Below are 25,810 nucleotides of genomic sequence, written 5' to 3' on the forward strand. Positions count from 1 at the left end.
AAGTAACTTGAACACAATGGCTGTCCTCTGAATCCATGCACCCTTGAAATTTTCGTATTACATAGAATTGAGTTGGTATTAAATGGTTGTCTATTATACCAAAATCTAGATTTCTCCCTAATGGCTTCCAATTATGCATCAACAGAGTTTGGGAATGCAATCAAATGATCGAGACTGTCTTTTCTTTCAACCCTGTAGTTTATAGAAATGACTTCGACTCGAATTCACCTAATCTTTGAAGGTTCTACGAAACTTATCTCATGCCCCCTCTCTGGGTAGAAATTAGTTTTTTTTTTTTTTTTTTTTAAAAAAAACCTTTTAATTGGATTAATTGTATATATAAGTATATAGCCGGCTCAATCAGAGGGTAATATCAAATTTGAAAAACAGAGGCCCAGGATGCGAGTGAAGCTGTTGTTTGATGTGATAGAGGAGAACAACAACCAAGCCACTTGTAACCGTGCCAACTTTGACGATCAAAGCCAAACTTGGACAGATTTTATTCAAAGGTTAGTAATTGGCTAATTATGATTAAACCAATAAATCATTTTGATCTTATTGGTACGGTTGAGGTTGAAAAGAGGATATAAGTGTAAGCAGCAGTCGGGTTCTCTTCTTTACAACCAATTTCTGCCAACACTGATACCGTATTATTATTGAGAACATGGAAATTGTTGTTACCAGAATGATGGGTCCTGATCTGACTGGGTCAGGGTCCTTGAATGTTTTGTGAAATGCTGGTTCATATGTCTATCTGGCCCATCTCAGCTCTTGATGTTTCCCATTTGGGAACCCATCATCCAATCATTATTAATATTCCAGATTACAAACTATAGGTATTCATCTCAGTAAACCCAGCTGGCTGCGTGTCTCAACCCAACTTCCTTCATGGGCCTTCAAAACAAACACACACAGCAAAACCAAAAGTGGGCTAGCTTCATTTGAATCATTCTTTCTCGAGAGCGTTTGGGTTTTCATTTCTGGGTTTCCACCTCTAAATCCACATGAAATTAGAATTTTGTGTGGAGGGAATGGTTTGTATGTATGTAGTAGTCGTTTTCATGTGTTTTAAGACATGACAGCTTAGTCTGCAGTTATGTGGTGGACCTTGCCTAGCTAGCTGATGCAAATAGCTACAACTCCAATTTGCAGGCACATGAGCAGTCACACACTGTTGAGGCCACAAGGCGGCCCCAAACTCCAAACTCACCACTACCCTGTGTTCAATTAACCAATGGCATGCATTGTGGCATCAAACGCTAGCTAGTTTAAGCTTCATTCCATCTGGTACTTTTCTTCCAAAAGAACCCAACTTTTTTAATCAGTTGGGTCAAAAAACCAGTAGAAACAAAAGGTAGTTAAGTCAGAGTGGAAGTGGAAGTGTTAGGTAGCAGAAGAGAAAACAGCTGGATTTTGGAGTGGAGTGTAAGGAAAATGGTCCACGCAGAGTGTCATCAAAAGCTTAGCGGCTAATGACCCACTTGCATATATACTTGGGTTTGGGACACATCCTGGTCTACACCACTTCAATGCTCCTTTCAAGTTCATAATAAATAGTTTGGGCGGTTTGGATTTCCTTTTGGACTCCCAAACATTTCTTTTCCTGTTGTCTGCTCCATAATCTACAGATCCACCAAATTCTAGTCAATTCCCGATCATTGGATGTCTGGATGTTTTTTTTTTTTCCATATTTTGACAAGCAATTTGGTCTCTGACAAAACAAGTATTAGATTGAGTTAGAGGAGCAATGGCTGCCACGGTTTGTACCATCAGTTATGATCTCAATAGAGACTTAATTATAATTAGGGAGCTGATTAGTGAAAGTATTAATTGAAGCGTAGAGTAGAGAAAGGAGGAGGAGGGGAGGGGGGTTAAAAGGGTCCTACAAAATTGAAGAGAAGAAACAAGATGGTCCATGGGAGTGTCTCCTCGGAAGAGGGTGAGGAATGGAGTAACGTGAGGGATCATGTTAGTTGTCACCGTAAGAGTTTGTCTGAAACGGTCACTGAATATATCTTATGTGTAAGGTTTAAATGGCGGTGGTGGGGGCNTATATATATATATATATATTAATTATTTTTATTTAACGAGATGAATACTACTGATGGTCCTATCGTTTTGTATCGTTTTGGCTCGTGGCTTTCTTAGTATATTTTCTGCCTATTACTCATCATGCCCACTGATCCAACTCTGATCTGATGTATCCTGCTGACATGTTGATATTGTATAATAATTTATCTTCTGAACTGTATACTCTTGTTTCGGCTGGAATTTTTTTTTTTTTTGTCTCTGTTCTTCTCATCTTCTAGCTGCAGCTATGAATACAGTTATGTCAAGTAACTTGAACACAATGGCTGTCCTCTGAATCCATGCACCCTTGAAATTTTCGTATTACATAGAATTGAGTTGGTATTAAATGGTTGTCTATTATACCAAAATCTAGATTTCTCCCTAATGGCTTCCAATTATGCATCAACAGAGTTTGGGAATGCAATCAAATGATCGAGACTGTCTTTTCTTTCAACCCTGTAGTTTATAGAAATGACTTCGACTCGAATTCACCTAATCTTTGAAGGTTCTACGAAACTTATCTCATGCCCCCTCTCTGGGTAGAAATTAGTTTTTTTTTTTTTTTTTTTAAAAAAAACCTTTTAATTGGATTAATTGTATATATAAGTATATAGCCGGCTCAATCAGAGGGTAATATCAAATTTGAAAAACAGAGGCCCAGGATGCGAGTGAAGCTGTTGTTTGATGTGATAGAGGAGAACAACAACCAAGCCACTTGTAACCGTGCCAACTTTGACGATCAAAGCCAAACTTGGACAGATTTTATTCAAAGGTTAGTAATTGGCTAATTATGATTAAACCAATAAATCATTTTGATCTTATTGGTACGGTTGAGGTTGAAAAGAGGATATAAGTGTAAGCAGCAGTCGGGTTCTCTTCTTTACAACCAATTTCTGCCAACACTGATACCGTATTATTATTGAGAACATGGAAATTGTTGTTACCAGAATGATGGGTCCTGATCTGACTGGGTCAGGGTCCTTGAATGTTTTGTGAAATGCTGGTTCATATGTCTATCTGGCCCATCTCAGCTCTTGATGTTTCCCATTTGGGAACCCATCATCCAATCATTATTAATATTCCAGATTACAAACTATAGGTATTCATCTCAGTAAACCCAGCTGGCTGCGTGTCTCAACCCAACTTCCTTCATGGGCCTTCAAAACAAACACACACAGCAAAACCAAAAGTGGGCTAGCTTCATTTGAATCATTCTTTCTCGAGAGCGTTTGGGTTTTCATTTCTGGGTTTCCACCTCTAAATCCACATGAAATTAGAATTTTGTGTGGAGGGAATGGTTTGTATGTATGTAGTAGTCGTTTTCATGTGTTTTAAGACATGACAGCTTAGTCTGCAGTTATGTGGTGGACCTTGCCTAGCTAGCTGATGCAAATAGCTACAACTCCAATTTGCAGGCACATGAGCAGTCACACACTGTTGAGGCCACAAGGCGGCCCCAAACTCCAAACTCACCACTACCCTGTGTTCAATTAACCAATGGCATGCATTGTGGCATCAAACGCTAGCTAGTTTAAGCTTCATTCCATCTGGTACTTTTCTTCCAAAAGAACCCAACTTTTTTAATCAGTTGGGTCAAAAAACCAGTAGAAACAAAAGGTAGTTAAGTCAGAGTGGAAGTGGAAGTGTTAGGTAGCAGAAGAGAAAACAGCTGGATTTTGGAGTGGAGTGTAAGGAAAATGGTCCACGCAGAGTGTCATCAAAAGCTTAGCGGCTAATGACCCACTTGCATATATACTTGGGTTTGGGACACATCCTGGTCTACACCACTTCAATGCTCCTTTCAAGTTCATAATAAATAGTTTGGGCGGTTTGGATTTCCTTTTGGACTCCCAAACATTTCTTTTCCTGTTGTCTGCTCCATAATCTACAGATCCACCAAATTCTAGTCAATTCCCGATCATTGGATGTCTGGATGTTTTTTTTTTTTCCATATTTTGACAAGCAATTTGGTCTCTGACAAAACAAGTATTAGATTGAGTTAGAGGAGCAATGGCTGCCACGGTTTGTACCATCAGTTATGATCTCAATAGAGACTTAATTATAATTAGGGAGCTGATTAGTGAAAGTATTAATTGAAGCGTAGAGTAGAGAAAGGAGGAGGAGGGGAGGGGGGTTAAAAGGGTCCTACAAAATTGAAGAGAAGAAACAAGATGGTCCATGGGAGTGTCTCCTCGGAAGAGGGTGAGGAATGGAGTAACGTGAGGGATCATGTTAGTTGTCACCGTAAGAGTTTGTCTGAAACGGTCACTGAATATATCTTATGTGTAAGGTTTAAATGGCGGTGGTGGGGGCAATTAACCCACCTTTTCACATGCCCTAATAACCTCTTTTCCTACAAATCACGTGCCCCCTTCTTAATTAATTAATTATTACTTTCTAAACTTCCATGTTTTTTTAACATCAGTAGATATTGTCCACTTTAGTCCGGTATTACTATTTGCTTCACAGTTTTAAAACACGTATACTAGAGATAAATAATCGATGAATGCATGTGAGATTGACAATAATATGTACCTTAAATTGATGACCTTATTTGGTTACCGTTTATGTTAATTTGGTTAGTACAACGCTAACCTTAATTTGCACTAACCTACGTACCTGTCCACAACTTAAATGCATTAACATCTGTCTCAATCCTTCACTTATATGGGTTAATTTAATTTTTTTCCAGCTAAAACAACACATTTTTAGCTCTTTTTTTTTTTTTTATTGGGTTTTTTTAATTACTTAATTTATCCTCAAAATCAAATATTATTAATTATAAAATAAATAAAAAATAGAAGGATGTGATTAGAGAAGTGAAAGCATAATAAGAATAGTAAGAAAGTGAATTAATGAAGGAGGAAGGATGTAATTAGTCGAACAAAGATAAGCCCAAAATCATATCAATAAGAGTGATATTATTGGGTTAATGTTAGTGTGGAAAAGCAAGGAGACCCAATTAATTAATAAACCAACTATATAATAATATATAAGAGGGGAGTATATGATATGGTTTTCTAATCAACAAATTTGGCATCTTTCTACCATGTCCTTCCCTTGTCTGCCCGCTGCCCAACCCTTTATTGTCACACATTTTCATTTTGCATCAATCAGATCATTCTACTAAAATAAGCGACCCCTAATTTATGACACCCTCTACATTTTCCTCTTCATCCAAAATTCCAAATATGAAATTACCTTACCACCCTCCTTCCAATCTCTCTCTTCTACACCTTTGTAATGCAAAATTTTCACAAAAAATGGCTGTTTTTTTTTCTCTTTTTTCTTAAGTCTGCGCACCTGGTTGAACCTATTATGTATCGTTGTCAGCCTAACAGCTTTAACCAAATATGGGAGAGCGAAAGTGGGAGTGACTACACACATACATACATAAAGAAAACCATACATCTTTTGGTTTTACTACGTACATATTAATTAAAACAAGCTAAGCTAAACTTTGATTTTGAGTTTAGCCTAAAATACTCGATCAATAATATGCATTAGCGCGTTGGAGAGTTGACCCATAAAGACAGCAGGTTGTAGGAGGATCATTAGATGATATCATAATAACCCTAAAGAGAGAAAGAAAATGATAATAATTGGAGAAAAGACTAAGTAAATAGTGGATGGATAATTGTAATTCATCCATTACATTCATGTGAATGAGTGTTCTTTACTTTTTAGGGCCGACATTTTCATGTCTAAATTTTGACTTTTTTCTATTTTTTTTAATACATAAAACCCCCCAAGCTGAAGCAGAACCAAGAACCAACCAGGTGCCATGTGGCAAAAACCAACGGCGAGTGGACACGGGTTAACTACGGAGGAGAAAATTAATATTAAAATCTGCCACCCAATATAGTTTTACCATCCACTGCTGCTCTAGATTATCGATCAAAATATTCACACAATATCTACCATTCAAAGGTGTAATTGTCATAATATTTACCACAAAAAAAAAAAATATGAATAAATCTGAAAATATTGTTACACAATATCTACCATTCAAAAGTGTAATTGTCTAATATTTACCACAAAAAAAAAGTATGAATAAATCTGAAAATATTGTTACTCAAGAAAATAATACAGAGTTAAGGATAAAAAATAGAATTAAAATAAAAGGTTCAATCAACCTACCCATTAATAAAGAAAAATATAAAATAACTAAATGTTGAGAATAAAATAAAATATATTATTAATCAAATCATAAATAAAAATATTAAGGAATATCTAAAATATATTAAAAAACTAATATATTCTTCAAATATTAACTATATATTTAAATAATTCGAGATGACCGAATTTTATATTGATTTCTTTAAAATGATTACTTTTAAAAACTTTTGTAGAAAAGTCTTTGTTATTTTGTTGCACATTTGATGTTCAAAATAGTTACCAACCCCGAAATTAGGTGTGTGTCTACAGACATAAAAGTGGGGTGTTTTTGCTGCCGACGGACATGAAGTTTTGGTACGAGCCCTGTTTTGTCCAACCTTTTGAGCGCTTACAAAGTGTGTTTGTTGAGCTGAAATGGACGGGTAATTAGAAGATGGAACTTAACCCAAATCAAATTAATCAATTAATTAACATTAAGGTTGAAGCAGAGAGAAAGACAATGGCAGACACAGTGTGGGTGGGGATTGTGCAGTCAGGGGACATACGGGCCCCGACCCACTGTTCATTTCTTCTTCTTTGAGGCTCAGGTGGGTCTATTTCCCCATCTTCTCTACGCGATGCTGTCGGCCTCCTCTTACTACGAACCCTCTTCCTTTAATGTCTGTTTCTTTGGTTTCCCCCAACAATTAACCCTCAGATTAAACATTCCTAATCCCATCCATTCCTGTTTCATCTTCCATATCAAAATCATCGCTTAAATCCATAAACACTCTCTAATTAAATGATTCATATTATTATCTCTAATACCAATAATAATAATAATGTAAAACGCGTTATTTATAGAATATATATTTTTTGTCTCTTATTTTATTTAAATTATTAACATTTATATTGGATTTTGTGCTATAAATATGTTTGCTAGAGACCTCTCCAACCCAAACATTCCAACCAAGACTTCCTCTTTCTCTCTCAACAAATTTCAATCTCACTAACCTCTCTATCTCATAATCTCTTCTTAGCAATTCCTCAAGGTTAATCTCTTCTTAGCTAAACAAAATGAGGATGCTATCCACAAAGGCTACGTGCAACTCCCACGGTCAAGATTCCTCCTACTTCCTAGGGTGGGAGGCTTATGAGAAGAATCCCTTTGATGAGGCTTCTAATCCCAAGGGCATAATTCAGATGGGTCTTGCGGAGAATCAAGTAATTGATTGTTCATATTCATCCATTTTGGCTACCTTTTTTATGCCTCAATTATTCACCTTTTCTTCTTCCTCTCATTTTGCAGCTATCATTTGACCTTCTTGAATCATGGCTCACAAAGAACCCTGACGCCGCCAGCTTCAAACGAGATGGCCAATCCATTTTCAGGGAGCTCGCTCTCTTCCAAGATTACCACGGCTTACCCGCATTCAAAAAGGCATTGGTTGAATTTATGGCGGAAATTAGAGGGAACAAAGTAACATTTGAGGCTAATAACATAGTCCTCACAGCTGGCGCAACTTCAGCCAATGAGACACTTATGTTCTGCCTTGCCGAGGCTGGCGATGCTTTTCTCCTCCCAACTCCATACTATCCAGGGTTCGTATTCCTATAAATAATAATAATAATGATAATCTTTACTAAAATTTGAAGCTATATTATGAAGTTATTAAGAATCATAATTCTGATCTTTACTTGCATTTGTTGTACAAACAGATTTGATAGAGATTTGAAATGGAGAACCGGCGTTGAGATTGTACCAATTCATTGCACCAGCTCCAACGCCTTCCAAGTCACCCAACCGGCTCTAGAACAAGCCTATAAAGAAGCCGAAGCTCGCAACCTACGTGTCAAAGGCGTGTTGGTCACAAACCCATCCAACCCATTGGGCACCACAATGAGCCGACACGAACTCGACTTGGTTTTCGACTTTATAACTTCGAAAGGCATTCACTTGATCAGTGACGAGATCTACTCTGGGACCGTTTTCGGGTCGCCGGGATTCGTGAGTGCGATGGAGGTGCTTAGGGAGAGGAGTAGCGAGGAGGAGGAGGTTTGGAAGAGAGTACATATTGTTTACAGTTTGTCAAAGGATTTGGGGCTTCCAGGTTTTCGAGTTGGTGCAATTTACTCCAACGACGACATGGTGGTGGCTGCGGCTACCAAAATGTCTAGCTTTGGATTGGTGTCGTCTCAAACACAATACCTTCTCTCAGCCATGCTGTCCGACAAGAAGTTCACTAGAAACTACATTACCGAGAATCAGAGAAGGCTGAAACAGAGACAAAAGATGCTGGTATCTGGTTTGGAAAAGGCGGGTATTAACTGCCTGGACAGCAATGCAGGGTTGTTCTGTTGGGTGGACATGAGGCATTTGTTGGAGTCGGACACGTTTGAATCCGAGTTAGAGCTGTGGAAGAAGATAGTGTACGAGGTGGGTTTGAACATTTCTCCTGGCTCATCCTGCCACTGCTCTGAACCAGGGTGGTTCCGTGTTTGCTTTGCCAACATGTCCGAATCAACATTGAAACTAGCTATTCGAAGATTGAAGTCGTTTGTAGCAGAATTGAGGTCCGCCGCTTCTCCAAACGCTCAGTCACAATTAAACAATGACAACAAATTTTGCAAGAACATCAAGAAAAACATTTTCACCAAATGGGTTTTCCGGCTATCGGTTCAAGAAGCCAACCGCAAGCTGCAACATGAACGATAGCCTGGTTTGATGAACACATTCATCGTCCATATTTGGGGAATTTCTTTCCTTTCATTTTTTTTTTCTTTTTTTTTTTTTTTATTTTAATCTTGTTGAAATATTCCAAATTACAAATTTGCATACTGTAATTAAAAAAGTGCACTCGGTCCCTTGTGGGATTAGTAGTGGCTTTAATTACATAATTAATCATTAATATTCCATTAATTCCTCTGCCTCTATTTCTCTCACTAATTAACATCACAATATTATCAAATAATTCTGCTTCAACTAATAACTAAAATATTTAGAGGACCATACTTCATATTTTCTATTAAAAAAAAAAAAAAAAGTCAGAAGCTTAAATAATATACTCTAAATTATAAATTAAAAAGAAAAAAAGAATTGAAGTATATGAAGAATCAAATGAATGAATTTTCCAACGTGGAGGATTTTATGGGAGTTGTTATCATGTGTTGAAACGATAAATATAATGGTTGGCCATGTGAGAAGATTTCATCTTTTATTTTATTTTATTTTATAATATATAACAAAGAATAATAATAATAATAATAATAATAATATGTAGAAAGAGATGGCTTGTAAAGGTAGCGGTGGTGGCGAGGGAAACGGCGCCGATGGCGAAAATAGCGGCTGATGACGGTGGGGGCGGGGGGTGTTTACTAAGAAGGTCTGCCGACATGAGGGTGTTTTATTTGGTTGAGTCATTGGTTGCCCAACCCAAACCCACCTCCTTCTCTTACATACCCAATAAGTCTGTGATGTTAAGCATTTTGTGTTGTGTTTTGTTCGTGTACTGCAAAACAACGCCAATCCCAAGTGGGTTGTTGGTCAGATTTGGCAAACACAGTCAAAGCAAGCATTATTATGTGGGTTTCAATGCTAGGCCCTCCCAGTATCAAACTTTGTCCCCATTGCATCACTTTCATTTTTTCTTCTTAAAAAAACCTTTGTTTACAAAATTATGTAAAAATTATATTACAAGTTTACAACGCTCTTCAAGTAAATCGCCAATAATTATCAATTCTCTCGTTAGGATCGTCTTAAAAAAATTTGAGATAGAATTTGACAAAAAAAAAAATAAATAAATAAATAAACTTCGTCAATGATTAAAAAAAAAGTGGAAGGTGATTTGATATGTGTAGGATTTAGTAGGTGTGAAAAAGTAGGATGTCTCATCGAAAAAATACACGATTCTAGAACGATAAAGATTGCCGACTAATCACTCTTCTCTCTACCATCTCCCAAATCCAAGCCCTTCCTTTGTATCCAAAACATGATTATCACATCCAGTCCAGTCAAATCTAATCCTCCCTACCAATACATGCATTTATATTTGCTTCCAAATTCAACTCCTTCATTGTTTGAACTACTCAAAACCATGCACATAGACAACATTAGCTTAACCTTATGTATTTATCTATCATTATGATATAATCCATTTTTCCTACTTACCCATTATTCAAATTAATTATGTTATGTTATTTATCCCCCAATAATTGCATTCACATTAACTTTATAATATGTTTGAATTATTTCACATATTATCGATAATTATTATATTTCCACATGGCCATACCCAAGTATTCAAAGGGGTATCAAGAATATACTTCATAATTAAATGTATCATGCCTTACTAGTTTTAATTATTGGATATGATTAACACAAGTTAGTTATAAAGATCTTAGAATATCTCTGTGAATTTTATTGTATCTTCAACAATAAAATAAACTGTTTATTTATTATAAACTATCAAGATTGGTTAAGATACATTAAATAATTACACCACAAAATGATTATAGGAATTGTTTTTTTATTCAAATTATATTATTACGTTACTAATGTCATGGCCGTTACTCTTAAGATATATATATATATATATTAGGAAATGTAAAAAGGAATTAAATGGCTGACGTATGTGTCATGTGCCTGTACTAAATATAGGCGCCTACCCACCACCATATTATTTTTATTTCAACTTTCTAACGTCAAATTAAGGGGAGGGNTTTTTTTTTTTTTTTTTTTTTTTTTTTTTTTTTTTTTTTTTTTTTTATATTCGGTATACCTTATTTATATAAATATATGTATATAGCCATATAATTATTTTGAATTATTTCACTATTTTATTTATGGTTTTGAAAACTGGTTTCAATGTAAACCTTTCATATTTTTATTTATTTATTATGAATCAAAATTTAAAATTATGTGGATTATTATTAGAAGGAAATCTTATCATTATTTTAATATTCTTAAAATACTTAAACTTAGTCAACTTGCAACGACCATTTAAGTTAGGATTTGAAATTAAAATATTGCGTGAAACGATTATATTTGAAATACGAATATAATAGTTTGTTAGGTTATTTTAAAAAGATACGGAAATATTTATAACCAAAGTTTTGCAGTTTGAATTAGGTGGTGGGGACAATGAAGTTAAAAACATCACATGAAGAAAAACCAAAAACAAGAGAATTTTGGTCGATCTTTTTGGGTGTTGGGGTTTGACTAAAGCCGTTTGTGCCTCAAAACTTGCCCGGTTTCGGTTGGGCATTTATTTATTTTATTTTATTTTATTTTATTTTTAATACTTTTATTAATTAATTTAATACTTAACTTCAACGAGAACACACTGATTTCCGCGTAATGGTTCCTCACTACAATCCCTTCATTTATTTATTTATTTTTATTTATTTATTTGATTTTTCAGTATCAATAATCATGTAAATAAGCTTTAATTTGATTTTGGGCGGTGCAAAAGGCAAGATATAATCTTTGATTTTATTTTCTATTTCAAGAATCTCAATTAAAGAAGCCTTCGTATTTTTAATTAAAATAAGTTTTTGATTAATTTTAAATTTTTCAAAGGAAATTAATGAAGGATGTTGGTAAAGACAGCAATTAGCTAATCAACAAGGCTTTTCGCACAGAGACATCGAAGTAATATAATCAAAGGACATGAAAACCTCGATTGAAAGACATGTTTTGGGACAAGCTCTTACACCGTTTCTATCACCCATTACACCCATATTCAACCATGATGTCAACTTAACAAAATCATTTCGGACATTGACAAGAAACCCATAAATATTATTTTATCCTAATATCAATATTTAAATAATCGAGGTCCCGTTTGATAATGATCTTTTTTTTCTTTTTTCTTTTTTATATAAGTTTGTTGTTTATTCTATTTTCTACCCGCTTTTGAATCCTTTGTTAAATTATACAACAACCGAAAAAAAAAATATATAATTATCATGTATACCCTACATTAAAAAATAATAATTGAAGAAAAACATATCATTTTTGTTTAACGTGGGATTGGTAATTAATGAACAAGATAAGCTAATAATGGAGAATAATTGAAACTAGAAGGTGAGGTTTGTTGCATGATTATTATTATTATTATTATTATTAGCAAATCTGAAGTAACTAACTCTTTGATCTCTCTGAAACTAAAACTAAGATACATGATGGTATGGATGTGATGTGGGTTTCACGTGAAGGAGTTATGTGTAGCACATGCATGGTAAAAAGGGAACATAAAACATCTGCATGCAAATATAATATATATATATAGATATAGATATAGATATAGATGCATGCTATAAATACATTACATGATGTTATTATAAAAGGGATATTAGGATTATATATAATTTTTGTTAAAAGAGTGTTGATAAGGAGCAAGTTGTAGTGGGTGTTGCTCTGGTGATGCCTATGCAGCATGAGACAAGGAGGCCCAAAGGAACATGACTCGCCCTTCTTACACCTCCATTAATATCTTCTCCTCCTACACTTGTAATCTTTATAATGGACTTTGTCTCCATTGATTCTCGTGTTTTGAATGATTGGGATGAGAGGGTGAGAGGATCACAGCCTCTGTCTTCTCATTTATGGCTAGCTACCTTGCCCACCAAGCAAGCCCTACGTCTTTTATTTTTACCCTATTCATTTTCCTTGCGTATATACATGTATACTCTTTTTTATTATTCATGTCATATAAAGCTTTATTAAAATGCTCAAACACAAAGGGGCTGTGGCACGAGGATCTGAGATCTTGCTTTTCAAAGTTTTGCGATCTATTTGCAGGATATGTTCCTTGACTATCATCTCGCTGTCCTTAACTTTCTTTGACTTTTTTCTTTGACTTTTATTCATTATATCATATCTATTTTTCTCCCCTGTGCTTATATTTTTACAATGATATGATATTATTAGATTCGAAAAGAAAGGAGTTGAGGTAGAGAAAAGTTAGAGGTGTTTGAATGGAACTAATAGAAAGTGATAAAGACATGAGAGGAAATGGAACTAATAGCCTTTTTGTTGTTTGGGTCTTAAAGTGGGTGAGTTATCCCTAATATCCCGCTTCATTTCCCCTCTCTTTTATAAACTTTCCCAAAAAACCCAACAAAATATCTACACACTCATCTTTTCCATATGCTTTTTGTGTCGCCCACTCCCTTTTCTTTTCATTTTTATTTATTTATTTAATCACTTGCTTTTCTTGTTTGCTAAAGGGTTTACGGACTTTAATTCCTTTTATTAATTTAACAAAATTATTGTCCTTGCACAAAGTAGGCCCATAATTAGGATTTAGGAGGGCCTCCAAAACCCTTTGGGCTTTCACCTACTTGACCCGCTTTCTTTAGGGTAAACGTGGCCCATGGGCTGTAAAGCCCAAGTCTACGCCTTGGATGGAATCTTAGAATCTATCATATATAAGAGGCCCATACTTTTGAATTATGATTATGTATTTTTATATGAGGTAATTTCATGTTCAACCTTTAATCTTCATTAAACTATACAACATGAATTAGTTATTAAATTCCTTTTCAGGATTGAAAGGGGAACAATTTCATTTCTTACTAACTGGTAAGCTTTAAATATTATAGCCTCCCATAAGTTTGCCATACATCATCAGATCTACTATACTCTTTTTCTTAGTGTTACATCTAAACAAAACCCTATGGCTTGATTTAGGATTCAATATGTGAGTATGGTAGGGTAGTGACCTTTCCTTAGTAGACGTGTTTTAAAAATGTGAAACTGACGGCAATAGCGGTGGGCTCGGGCTATTACAAATAGTATCAGAGCCAAACACTGGACGGTATGCCAGCGAGGACACTGGACCCCAAGGGGGTGGATTGTGAGATCCCACGTCGGTTGGAGAGAGAAACGAAGTATTTCTTATAAGGGTGTGAAAACCTCTATCTAGTAAACGCGTTTTAAAATCGTGAGACAATACGTAACGAGCCAAAATAGACAATATCTACTAGCGGTAGGCTCGAGCTATTACAAATGGTATCAGGGCTTTGTACGGTGTGCCAGTGAGAATGCTGAGCCTCCAAGGGGGTGAATTGTAACATCTCACCTCAATTGAAGAAAGAAACAAAGTCTTTCTTATAAGGATGTGGAATCCTCTCTCTAAACGGTGAGACTGACAGTGACACGTAAGAGGCTAAAACAAATAATATCTACTAGTGGTGATTATGGGACGAATGTGATGACAAGGTAGTGGATGTTGTATTGTGTGTAATAATGGGAGACAAGGATGGTCCAAGATGAGAAGAAAGAAGAGTAATAAGACTGTTGAAGGGTACATGCTGATGTCTACTCCAAACCAATTATAAAGTGAAACAGGAATCTGATTCTGACACATGATTACAATGCCGGTTCTAAGAACAAGAGTTACACATTCATATTTTTGGTTGGAATTACATGGGATGGCTGTTTATGTGGGAAACAAATTCTGTGGACACATGAAGAAAAACGGTGAGAGAAAGCAGCCATTTTCATTTTTATGGATGCTTTAATTGCTACACACCAAAGCAGTCACAGCCAAACTGTCCCCATAAATAACAACCTTCTTCTTCCTTCTACTTCTTCCATTTCACTTTTCACTTCCATCCCTTTCAGCCATTTTTTTTTCAAAAAAAAAAAATTAAACTTGAAACGAACGAATTACTTGAATGAGATTCGATTAAAGGGAAGAGAAAAGAAAGGAAAAGAAAAGAAAACCCAGTTTCTAAATTTCCAAAATACAAATTTACAAACCCTGTTGTAATTCAACATAGGTTGATGTCATTGGAGGCAATAGGGTGTAGACTCGGGAAAAACATGATTATGAGCAAAACTTTGGTGGGAAGCTTCAAAATCTGAGGAAACCAAGGGAGGATAAACCGAAGAGCTACTTCCCATCCCATATGAACCCTCCAACCCACTTTCCAAATTATGCAATGAATCTCCAAATTCAGTTCCATGGAACATTCCTGCTGTTGGATCCTCCACCTTATTGCTCATTCCATATTGCACGTCTCCTGAAAACTGACCAAAATTTGAACTTTCGAACACTAATGAAGGGTGTTGATGGGCCTCGTCCACTGGGTTCAATTCAAATGGATGATCACAACAAACCAACCTTCTTCCTCCCATTTTAATGATCAACTCCCTAACATCTTGCCCGCTTGTGTTGGGATTTGGATAATATGGGGCTTCATAATCATGATTCATATTCATGGACACTGCAGCAGGGTGAATGATGACATTATTCATATTCTTATCAAAATCTTGCTTTAGGGTATGAATTCTGCGAGCCATAGCTTGTTGCTCACGTTGCTGCTTTCCCAGAAGCTTTTTCTTTAATCTTGTGTTCCAGTAGTTCTTTATGTCGTTATCCGTTCTTCCTGGTAACTGAGCTGCAATTATCGACCATCTACCGAAACAAAAGATTCGGCTCAAATTGATTCATTAAATAATTAGACACGTTGAAGAAAGGTGATTAAAAACAATTTTACCTGCTTCCTATGGTTATGTAGAGGCTGCAAATGATGTTATCCTCTTCCTCTGAGAACCCTCCATGTTTGATGTTGGGGCGGAGATAATTCAACCATCTCAAGCGGCAACTTTTCCCACATCGCTTAAGACCTAACAATTTTTTGTTGATGAATAATTTGATCACTTTAAAACTAGGGATGAACAAGAGGAATAAATGATTTAATTTGTAGTACCTATTTTGCGAGGCAAGGCTATCCAGTTGCCGCCTGTGCCGAACTGCTCAATATAAGCTTTGAGTCTGGCATCCTCCTCAGGCGACCAAGGTCCTTTTTTGACGTTGGCTTTGTCACAACAAGGAGCTCTTCCCATGTTTTGAAGTTTTTGAGGTATCTGTTTGTGATATCAAGATAATGGTGAGGTTTATATATACCGAGAAAAAGGAAGAAGGAAAGAGAGAGAGAGTAGTAGCTGGAGGAGAAGAGAATGCAGGGAAGAAGGAGTCGCAGGATTTCAAAACAGGGTTTTAGAAAAAGATCCCAACTTTATGTTTTAAAAGGTTAAAGAAATTGAAATTGGCACCATAGAAGACTTAAAAAACCATTCTTTTTTGTGCTTCACCTTTTCCCACAATCATTTATTGAATTATGTTGTTTACACCCAAAAAAAAAAACCCCATTAGAATTAGAGAGAAGGGAAAGTGATTTGAAGGGTTCTCACATGAGTTTGAGGAAGAGGAAAGAATGGTTCCAAAGTAACAAAAGTATGAAGAATATTATGATATCATATGGGTGTTACCCTCTATGCTAATCAGAAAAAGTTGGTTTGAATCGGTCAGGGAAAGTTGTTGTCTTTATATTTTTTTTATTTGCAAGGAAAAAAGTTGATATGACGGTGGATAGCATTGGGTGGAAGAGCAGGGCTTTTATAGTACAGAAGAGATTTGGTGTTGCTGTGTTCTGCAGCATACTGATATGAACAATGTTATAATACTTCTACTTCCTCTTGTCATCTCTTCATTTAATTCTTCTAACTTATCATCTTCATCATCCAAATTTAAATCAACAAATTTAGTGAAGTCAAATCAATATGCATAAGGCGGTTTCAGAGTAGGAGACTGACAGGATATATTCTAAACCAAAAATAGGTCTCTGCCATGATTTTGGTCTCATTTTTACACCAAGAAAGTAGATTATACAACCATGAAAAATGAAAGAAGGTTATTGAAATGAAAGGAAACAAGCAAAAGAAACACGAATTGTATATATCGAAATAAAAAGGGAAATTAATAAGTGAAGAAAAGAAAGACAGACATATATAGATGTGTGAATAAATGGGTAAATTTTGGTGTTAAGGTTGGTGAGCGAATGTGAAGAAATAATAATAATAATGAATGATGAAATGGAAAGGGTTGGAATTAAAGGAAGGATAATAAAATAAGTTGAAGACAAAAGAAAAAAGTTAGAAATGATGGGAACAATAATGGGAGTGGCTTTGTTGAGGTTAGCTAAGAAGTGAAAGAAAGAAGGATTTAATGGGTAATATGGATACCCAATAGCCAATGGGACATACCATTTTGGGACCCAAAAACAAAAAGGGCCTACGAATCTTTGTTTGGTTGTGCATTTTTCCTTCTTTTTAATGACATTAAGTGAATGTGAATATCTGAAGTTGAAGTTTAAACGGGGAGACGTGTATGATCATATATTTGGGAAAAAATGAACAGAAAGTGCAGGAAAATTCAGAACTTCTAGAAACATATTAATAAGCAAACACGACATTGGGTCGAATTTGAAAATGATATCATGCTTAGCTAACAATGGAATCAGTCTTCCAGATTGGCTAAACCCAAACAAAGTCTTAAAGTACAGAGCTTAAAATATATAATCAACTTGTTGTTGCTCAATAAAGCTAAAGCTAGAGTCAGGTATGAGGCTTCCTCTCGAACCATCTGTTTTAGAACCAGGTGTCCTTTTGAGTTAAAAAGGAAAAGGACCCCTTATTTTTTAAAGAGGAGAGGTGCAAAAGGTCAAAAAGTAATTTAAAAAAAAAAAAAAAGTTAGCAGAGAGATGAAGACAATGTTGAAGATTTCAAAGTGTGAATTAGGAGATGATGGAATGTGTGTGTGTAGCTTATTTTACTTAAAAATTTGACCCACTTTCGGACTCCTGAGGCAATGGGACAAGACTTTTAACAACATTCACAAATTCTTTTACATTACTATTACTATTATCATGTGATCATGGTTTGGTTTCCAGCTTTCATTTCATTATCTTCTCCAACAGCTTCCTGTGTTTGTTCTTTTTAATATTGTTTTTGTTGTTTGGTCGTAAAGTCATGTGGGTTTGAAACTACGGGAAATTGTTTTTCTTCCTTTTTCAACTGTTCTAAAACAGTACCAACTCCATCTGGGAATACACCACATATAAACTTGAAGCTTCTAAATAATGTTTTTATTTTTATTAGTTCCTTAAAGGATCGAACAAAAGATTTCTAATATTACGGTACTGCATACTCTTTTGATTCATTACTATTATTCATATTAAATTAGATCTCATGTAGCTTCCCTAGAGGATGGTTTACAAATATTACAGGGATTGAAGCTTGGCTAATAATCTAGAAAGAGCCCCATCCTAGGTCGAGAGCAAGAAGCTTCCTAATTTATTGGTTGAACTTCGATGGGAAACCAGCTAAAAAAACGGATTTACATCAGTAATCTTGGCCCCCTTAAATTCATTTTTAATTCAACCATAGTTCAAAGGCAAAGACACCAACCCACCATTGCTAAACTTAAACAAAAAAAAAAAAAAGAAGAAGAAGAAGAAGAAGAAGAAGAAGAAGAAGAAGCGCAAGTTCCTACATTACATATGCTTGCCAACTATGTTTCATTGACATTGTTGAAACGCTGTATAATCTTCATAGAAATTTACACAAAAAAAGAAGGAAATCATTAAACAAAACATGAGCCCTTTAGGGAAGTCAATTTGGCCAAACTTCAGAGGAAAAAGCATAGCTCGACTGAATCAATGCATATTTAATTAAACAGTCTAGATCGTCTAAAACATGACAATTCAATTATTTTCTAGACCTGTCCAATTCCATGTAATCCTATGAACCAACTAAATTGGTGGCAGTTAACCCAATTCGAAGACAAACCATAGTCTTGCTCAGAGGGTTTAATATTATATTAGGGGCCGGCATAGAAATTAAGCAAAATGGTGTTTGATATTCATCACGCCATTCAAATCCAGTTCAAACCAAAGCATACACCGTTTAATTTTGAAATGAGAAAATTACAAAATCTCTGGGACTAGCAAAAAGGAAGAGGATTCTACAATGTCACTCCATACCTACGACAGACTGACAGTCCAATTCATTTTATCTTCGATAAGACCCATTTGTAATCTGGTAAGCACAGAATAGAGTTGTTGTGAAACAACTCCAACACCATCTCCATAAGATATCCTGCAAAATTCAGCCATCAAATCAATATGAGGAGAATGCTTTCATGTTTAACACTCCAAAAACCACACGTCCATATCATTGCCCCTACTCAAGCAACTGACGTAAAAAAAATGGAGAAACATCTCAATCTAGTCAAACGACATCCCATTTCCAAGTCCATTTGAGCGACAGAGGTAATTTATGATTTGTGTTGTGGAGACTTAATCCCATTCTAAGCATGTTGCAATCTCTTCTAATACAAAAAAACGAATTAATATGCAAACATGTACTTTAAATCAGAAGGCAAATTCAATTTCCCAACTACTCATTCCACTGTCTCGCTGCCTCGTAATGTATCAATAAAATATGTTTCTGAAATACATCAGTCCCAGAATTTTACCTTTTTCCGAGATATGTGACGCTGCCCACAGGAGATATAACCACTGCTGTCCCCGTACAAAAGACCTCGTCAGCTTCAAGTAATTCATCCACTGCCACAAATCGTTCCTCAACCTGCACTCAATCAGTGCCCACTCAATCACATTTTCATCTACAAAAAATTTTTAAACAAGCACGTTGAAATCTAAATATGGGAAACTACATTTCAAAGTTATTTTAAAAAATGATTATAAGGGGCTGTTTGGTTCAAAGTTTTGTTCGTGCGGCTATCGAAAAAAATGTTTGGAAATATACATGGAAATGAAATAACTGTGTTTGATATTAAATTTAATAAAATTATACAAAATTTTAATTATAAATATTTATTACTAACTTATATTTCAAAACTCAAATGTCATAGTAGAATAAACTATATTAAATAAGTATATTATAAAATTATACGAAAGAAATTTAATTTTTATTTATTAATAAATATATTAGAAATAATATGCCTTAAATATTTGTTAGGTTATTCTGCAGTTAATATCACTACTTATTTTCAAACAAATGGTTTTATTAAAATTGTAAATAATTAATATGATAATCGAATTGAAAAATTAATTATATAAGTCATATTTCAAAAATTAAATATAATTTATTTATTTCAAGCCTTCAATCCCCTTTACAAACCATTTGGAAATGATTGATAGATAAAAATAATTTTTTATCAATAAAAAATATAATAAAAAAGAAATAGCGAAAAGGAAACCCCAAACCCACACACAAAACACAAATAATTAAAAATAAAGAAATAAAAAGAGTTATAAAAAACAATAATAAACCTAAATAATTAAAAAAAAATAAAGAAATCGTATTTAAAAACACGAAAAAAATTAAAAGAAAAATTTTAAATGAAAGAAAATCGAGAAGAAGAGATAGAAGAATTAATAAAATAAAAAATAAAAAAGTAAAGGAAACAAAAGGATGGGTTTTAAAAGGAAGAAAAACGCTCCCTTTTTTATGCCTAGGAAAAGATTTTTCCACGCAAAAGTTTCAAACCCTCCTCCTAAACACAGGTTTCCTTTTCCCTCTTTTACTTTCCTAGAAAATCGAGTATATCGATTGGTGTAATATCTTTAATGTTACAAACAAACTCCACTACTGTCAGTTTGCATATACCTCGACTATTCTCATACTACGTGACCACCATAGTTTGAGTTTAAAGTCATTAATTTTCACATGGCCATTTTACTAACTACTAGGTCAACCCATCGAGAGTGCTCAAATTTGTTGAGAACTATTATACAATACAAGTTGCCAAATAAACCCATTTTACAAGTAATAAGAGAAGGCTTTACAAATGGTTTTTATTACATTCATTGTATCAACCTTTTAAGTAAACTAATAAAACAATTATTTGATCATACAATATTTAATTATTTAATCATTGAACAAAATCAGAGTGCCTTTTTTTTGCTTAAAAAAAAAAAAAAAGTCATTCTTTCATTGCTCTGCAACCTAGCAATATTAAAGATTTAAAAAAAAAAAAGAAAAATTAAAAGCCCAAACCAAAAGGACCAAAGACAAAGACAGGGTGGGGTTCAATTATCTAACTACCTCGGGCTGGCAAGGTTATGAGCAATATCAATATACTCTATACGAAAATAGTAAAACGCAAAAATGATGGAAGTATAATGGTGAAGAACCTGAAATCCAAGGCTACGAGCAACGTCAATTATACTCTTTCTCGTAATTCCTGGTAATATTGTTCCTTTTATGGCAGGAGTAGATATCACATTCCCCTAATCAGAACAAATGAGAATGTGAGGTACAGTCACGTGAATCCATATTCAATTGAGAGACTTGTTGAAACAAACAGGAAAAATTCAGCTCATGTAACTATCAAGGTCGTCAAAAAAAATTCAAATTAAAAGGTTATAGAGAAAGTAAACACATTAATACATCGTATAAATCTATTATTCACATGTACCATGCAGCCTCCCAAGAACAGCAGGAAAAAGTTGTAAATTTAAGACAAATGAAAATTAATTGATCTAGAATACAGGACGGTAGATTAAAATCATGTAGCTGGTTAGAACGGAAACTACAGTAACTGTTCAGGATTCTTTTCAGGTTGTAAAAGTGATAAGAGCTAAAGGAACATAAATAGATAGGCCTAAAACAAAGAAATAGGAAACAGTTTAACAATATCTCTCAGTTAGACCCTCAAAACCACCCTAGCGATTTTAGGCATCACACCTAAAATAAGTAATCATATAATCGAAATAAATTTCTAGAAAACTGCATTATTTCAGTCTCTGCCTAGAAAGATTTGCATGCCCCTATACTTAAAATTTGAGGTTTTCAGGACGATTATATCATATATACACCTTCGCAGAATTCAAGGACAATAAGGCTGGGAATAGTAAAGATTTGACTCAAGGGATAAAACCGCTCATTGAATAGTGAAGACATCAAATATCCTTCTCCAAGATAGGATATCCAAATTCTGATTTTTAACTAATTTTTCAGATTTTTTTGAAGTAAAGGCTCGCATATATCATTAGAGGAAGATCCCTATTTGGTCTCTCGTCATTCAGAGCATGGAAATCTAGCCGTTGGGACCTAGTAGCCATTATTGTTTGCTCCAAAAATTGAGAAGTCCGCTGTTCTTTCTGTAACAATGCATAAAAGTGCAATTTATAAAAACTATGAACGTTTTTCCAGGGAGTGGATATTTACATAAACAGGATGAATTATAGTCTTGAGCCTCTTTTTGGAACTCTACAAATCGACTTCTTTGTAACTCGTCTATAACCCTCTTAGATTCTGTCAGTAGATTTTATTTGATTAATGAAATTTGTTTCTAATTTAGAAAATGATAGTACTAAATAAGTAACTATAGTGATCAGCAAAGTACCTTCACAACAAAAATATTGCATGATGAAACCTCCTCGAGATATTTTTTGTGCACACAATCAAGGTATAAAACATCAGAATAGCCTTTTGCTTTTGCAGCAGATTGTGCCTTCAGGACCTATGAACAAAAATTTAACAGGCAGAAAATTATATCAATCATAATATTGAGAACAGCAAATATAATTAAAGCTTCATGCACTGGCCCTGGTTTAATTGTAAAAATTTAGCAAATGATTATTGAGAACAGCACCAACAACTCGGTAATGAAAAAAGAAAGTCAAATAAAAAAAAATTGCTCACCGCCGCATAGTTGCCAATGGTTTTTACACCTCCAGTACCACCAGGTGTAGCACGATGCAACTCATGCTCAATGACTAAGTTTATAGGTGCAATGCCTTCCTGTATTCAGAAATTGATTTTAAAATTTTAAAACAAAGTAAAAATGCAATACAACACAATATCAAGAGAAATTGCTTAATGTAGTGACGTCACATATAAGTCTTCATAGCTGGGGGAAAAGACCATACGTCACAATATATTTCAAGCATATAGTTTTAATAGTTCTGCTTCCAACAATGCAGATATAGTGAATTTCTCAAACTAACACTAGAACTTTTGAGCTCATGAATTTCAGCAATTAGGAGTTGAGAATTTGTCCAGATAACAATCGCATTTAAGTTGAAAATTCAATTATTGATCAACGTATGAACAAACCCATGTGAAAAAGCTCATAAAGCAGAATTAACATTCTGAATATAATTTTTTAACGTTAATGAATATAATTTTTTTTAACATTAATGAATATACAAAACAACAAACCTTAAAATAGTTTCCAACAGGTGAAACATAAATTAGGAATGTGTATTCAGGAGCAGGGGCAAGACCAAGAACTGCCCCACTACCCATCAGTAGAGGCCTGATGTACAATGAACCTTTACCTGCAGGAGGCACCTGAGATGCAAGGGCAACTAGTTATGGACTTGACTGTAATAAACTACATCCCAAACAAAATGAAAACACAATGTAAACAATAATATTCATTACCCAACGTTTGTTGGCCAAAACAGTTGCCTTCACAGCTTCCACAAACTGATCAACAGTTGGTGATTGCATGCACATCCTCTCTGCACCCATCCTCATCCTCAATGCATTTTCCTCTGGACGAAAGAGAAGAATAGAGCCATCTTTTCTGTATGCTTTTAGACCCTCAAATAGCCCCTACTTAGAGACGATAAAATTTGTCAAGCAAAATACAAAATCTTATAAATTATATAATGAAAAGAATGCATTAGCAGTTCATTCAAAATGTTATCCTTAAAGTATGACCGTAGATCAAACAAGTATATAAAGGTGAAAATCCTCGTTGGCAAGTTGAATTAGTCCTCAAATGAAACGGATCTATAATACTACAACTACTAATAAGCCTAAGTGCTTCTACGGCAAATGTTCCCAATAACATTCGAGTTTACAGTATGTGATGCTTCACATGCCCACACATAAAATCTCCTTGAACACAGTAACAAGTTTTTCAACAAACGTATCTACTTTCTCCCTACCTTTCAGAAGGAAATTTGACCATTTCTAGCCAATAATTAAGATTCCATTAACGCTACTTTATCCCTCTATTCATTGTCCATAGAAAATATCTGACCCTTCTAGATAACTTGCGGGAAAATTGATGTCCGGTATGCATATGGTACCAAATTTTCTAAAACTTTCTGGAAAGTTATCTACAGTTAAGATAAGAATTCAGCAAAAACAAGGATAAAAACAGACCTCCAATAAGAACGAAAGAGAGTGGAACGAATGGTACCAAATTAACAAAAATTGTTGACAAGATTTAACTAATAAGATCAGATTTCAGTCATAACAAGGATAAAACCAACATCAAATAAGATTGGAAGAGAGCAGATGCAGAACTACTTAACCAATTGAAGATTATAAAGCAAGAAATTCATGCTACTTCATATAGAGCATGCTATACTTCAAAAGTAAGAACAAAAAAAAAACATCACGTGTAAAATAATTGAATGATCTAACCTGCCCATAATTTAAAACTCCAGCTGAAGGACTCAGTTCAATGTTTCCAAAACGCTTTAATTCACCATTAGAAAAACTGCCACCTCGAGGACATTTCATAACATACATATAATCAGTAGGAATTATCCCGAAACCAAGGTTGTCCCAATCTAAGTCAGGAACTTCCACTGCGACTTCGCTGCAGAGTTGCAAAAATGTTAGTGGAGATCAGTTGAACGTAAATAGCATAACACTTCGCACAGAGATCTGGTAATTGGCATGTATATTTATGGAGTCATTATCATAACCATGTTTATAAGGTGCAGTGTCGTGAAATAATTTTGGACAACTGCTGATGCCCTTGGTGTGATAATATAAACTGCATACTCAACCATTTTACTAGATTCAATATAATCCTAGTTGATTAATGTCAGGCCCAATAGTTTCCCAAAACTTGCCATATAAATCACAAAAGAATCATGAACCGAAATGTAATAAAAGAAACTCCAGCTTTTCCTATCAAATTACTTTTCTCACCGTTATTTCAATATATTCCCATCAAAGCTTACCATCCAAATCGCAAAAGATCATGAACTGAAATATAACAAAAGAAATTCCAGCTTTTCCAATCAAATTACATTTCACCGTTATTTCAATATATTCCATCAAAACTTAATCACAAAAAATCGTGAACTGAAATGTAATAAAAGAAATTCCAGCTTTTCCAATCAAATTACATTTCTCACCGTTAATTGAACATATTCCCATATAGATCTAGTATATCACCATTAAAGGTGGGATACACAATATAATTGTACGTTACACAACCAATTTCAAGCAAATGCAGTGTATTCTACAGATACAGCAGAAAACATGAACACGGGAACCCGTATAGGTACAAAATGAGATTTTCACCATACCTGATGGGAGAAGCCGTTTGACAGGCATTGATGGAGGGAAAATGAGGCTTGTTCTGGAACTACAAGACAAAAAAAAAAAAGTGAAAAAGAAGAAGATCATAGAAGCATTAAAGATGAAACAGCAATCGTTAGAATAAAGAGACAAGGGAGAAAGACCTTGAGAAAGAAAGGAGACGAACGCTTTCTGTGGAAGGAGGAGGATGAAGATGCAGACGAATGGAGGAAAGGAGAATAATGGCGAGAAGAAGAAAGAAGATAATTAGGCCTGAGGCATGCAACGGCGGCGCTGCCCTCCATTTCGTCCTCTCAATGTAAAGTTCTGTGAATTGGATTCCCACGTTTTTTCTCTCTCCCTCTCTAAATACCTTTAAGCAGCCTGTAGCCTGTAGGATGCACTCGTAGGCAACTAAATTCACGACTTTATTTCTTCGCTAAAATACAAATCGTTGAGGGAAAAAAAAAATGGAAAAATGAATA

General features: G+C 34.8%; 3 protein-coding genes across 4 annotated transcripts; 1 reads left to right on the forward strand and 2 right to left on the reverse strand.

Moving 5' to 3' along the window:
- Positions 1–7,150: 7,150 nt before the first annotated feature.
- On the forward strand, positions 7,151–8,909 carry LOC111804369 (1-aminocyclopropane-1-carboxylate synthase CMA101-like). Its single transcript, XM_023689144.1, has 3 exons — positions 7,151–7,392; positions 7,478–7,770; positions 7,888–8,909. Exons 1-3 carry the CDS (start codon positions 7,246–7,248, stop codon positions 8,882–8,884), a joined length of 1,437 nt encoding a protein of 478 aa, XP_023544912.1. The 5' UTR covers positions 7,151–7,245; the 3' UTR covers positions 8,885–8,909.
- Positions 8,910–14,888: 5,979 nt separating this feature from the next.
- On the reverse strand, positions 14,889–16,622 carry LOC111804261 (transcription factor MYB36-like). 2 transcript variants are annotated; one of them, XM_023688998.1, is made up of 4 exons: positions 16,373–16,622; positions 15,889–16,045; positions 15,676–15,805; positions 14,889–15,593 (listed from the first exon to the last, which is right to left on the reverse strand). In XM_023688998.1, the coding sequence occupies exons 2-4, from the start codon at positions 16,022–16,024 to the stop codon at positions 14,963–14,965; spliced, it is 897 nt and encodes a 298-aa protein (XP_023544766.1). In that variant the 5' UTR covers positions 16,025–16,045; positions 16,373–16,622; the 3' UTR covers positions 14,889–14,962. The 2 variants fall into 2 exon arrangements, with proteins under 2 accessions (XP_023544766.1, XP_023544765.1); XM_023688997.1 differs by lacking the exon at positions 16,373–16,622 and having other exon boundaries at positions 15,889–16,362.
- A 2,233-nt stretch (positions 16,623–18,855) lies between these two features.
- LOC111803158 (branched-chain amino acid aminotransferase 2, chloroplastic-like) lies at positions 18,856–25,753 on the reverse strand. The gene is made up of 10 exons (XM_023687445.1): positions 25,490–25,753; positions 25,334–25,392; positions 24,435–24,612; positions 23,439–23,612; positions 23,214–23,345; positions 22,695–22,793; positions 22,396–22,512; positions 21,182–21,277; positions 19,498–19,610; positions 18,856–19,118 (listed from the first exon to the last, which is right to left on the reverse strand). Exons 1-10 carry the CDS (start codon positions 25,628–25,630, stop codon positions 19,004–19,006), a joined length of 1,224 nt encoding a protein of 407 aa, XP_023543213.1. The 5' UTR covers positions 25,631–25,753; the 3' UTR covers positions 18,856–19,003.
- Between the last annotated feature and the right edge of the window lie 57 nt (positions 25,754–25,810).

The sequence above is a fragment of the Cucurbita pepo genome, chromosome LG10, assembly GCF_002806865.2.
Source record: "Cucurbita pepo subsp. pepo cultivar mu-cu-16 chromosome LG10, ASM280686v2, whole genome shotgun sequence".
Taxonomy (NCBI): domain Eukaryota; kingdom Viridiplantae; phylum Streptophyta; class Magnoliopsida; order Cucurbitales; family Cucurbitaceae; genus Cucurbita; species Cucurbita pepo.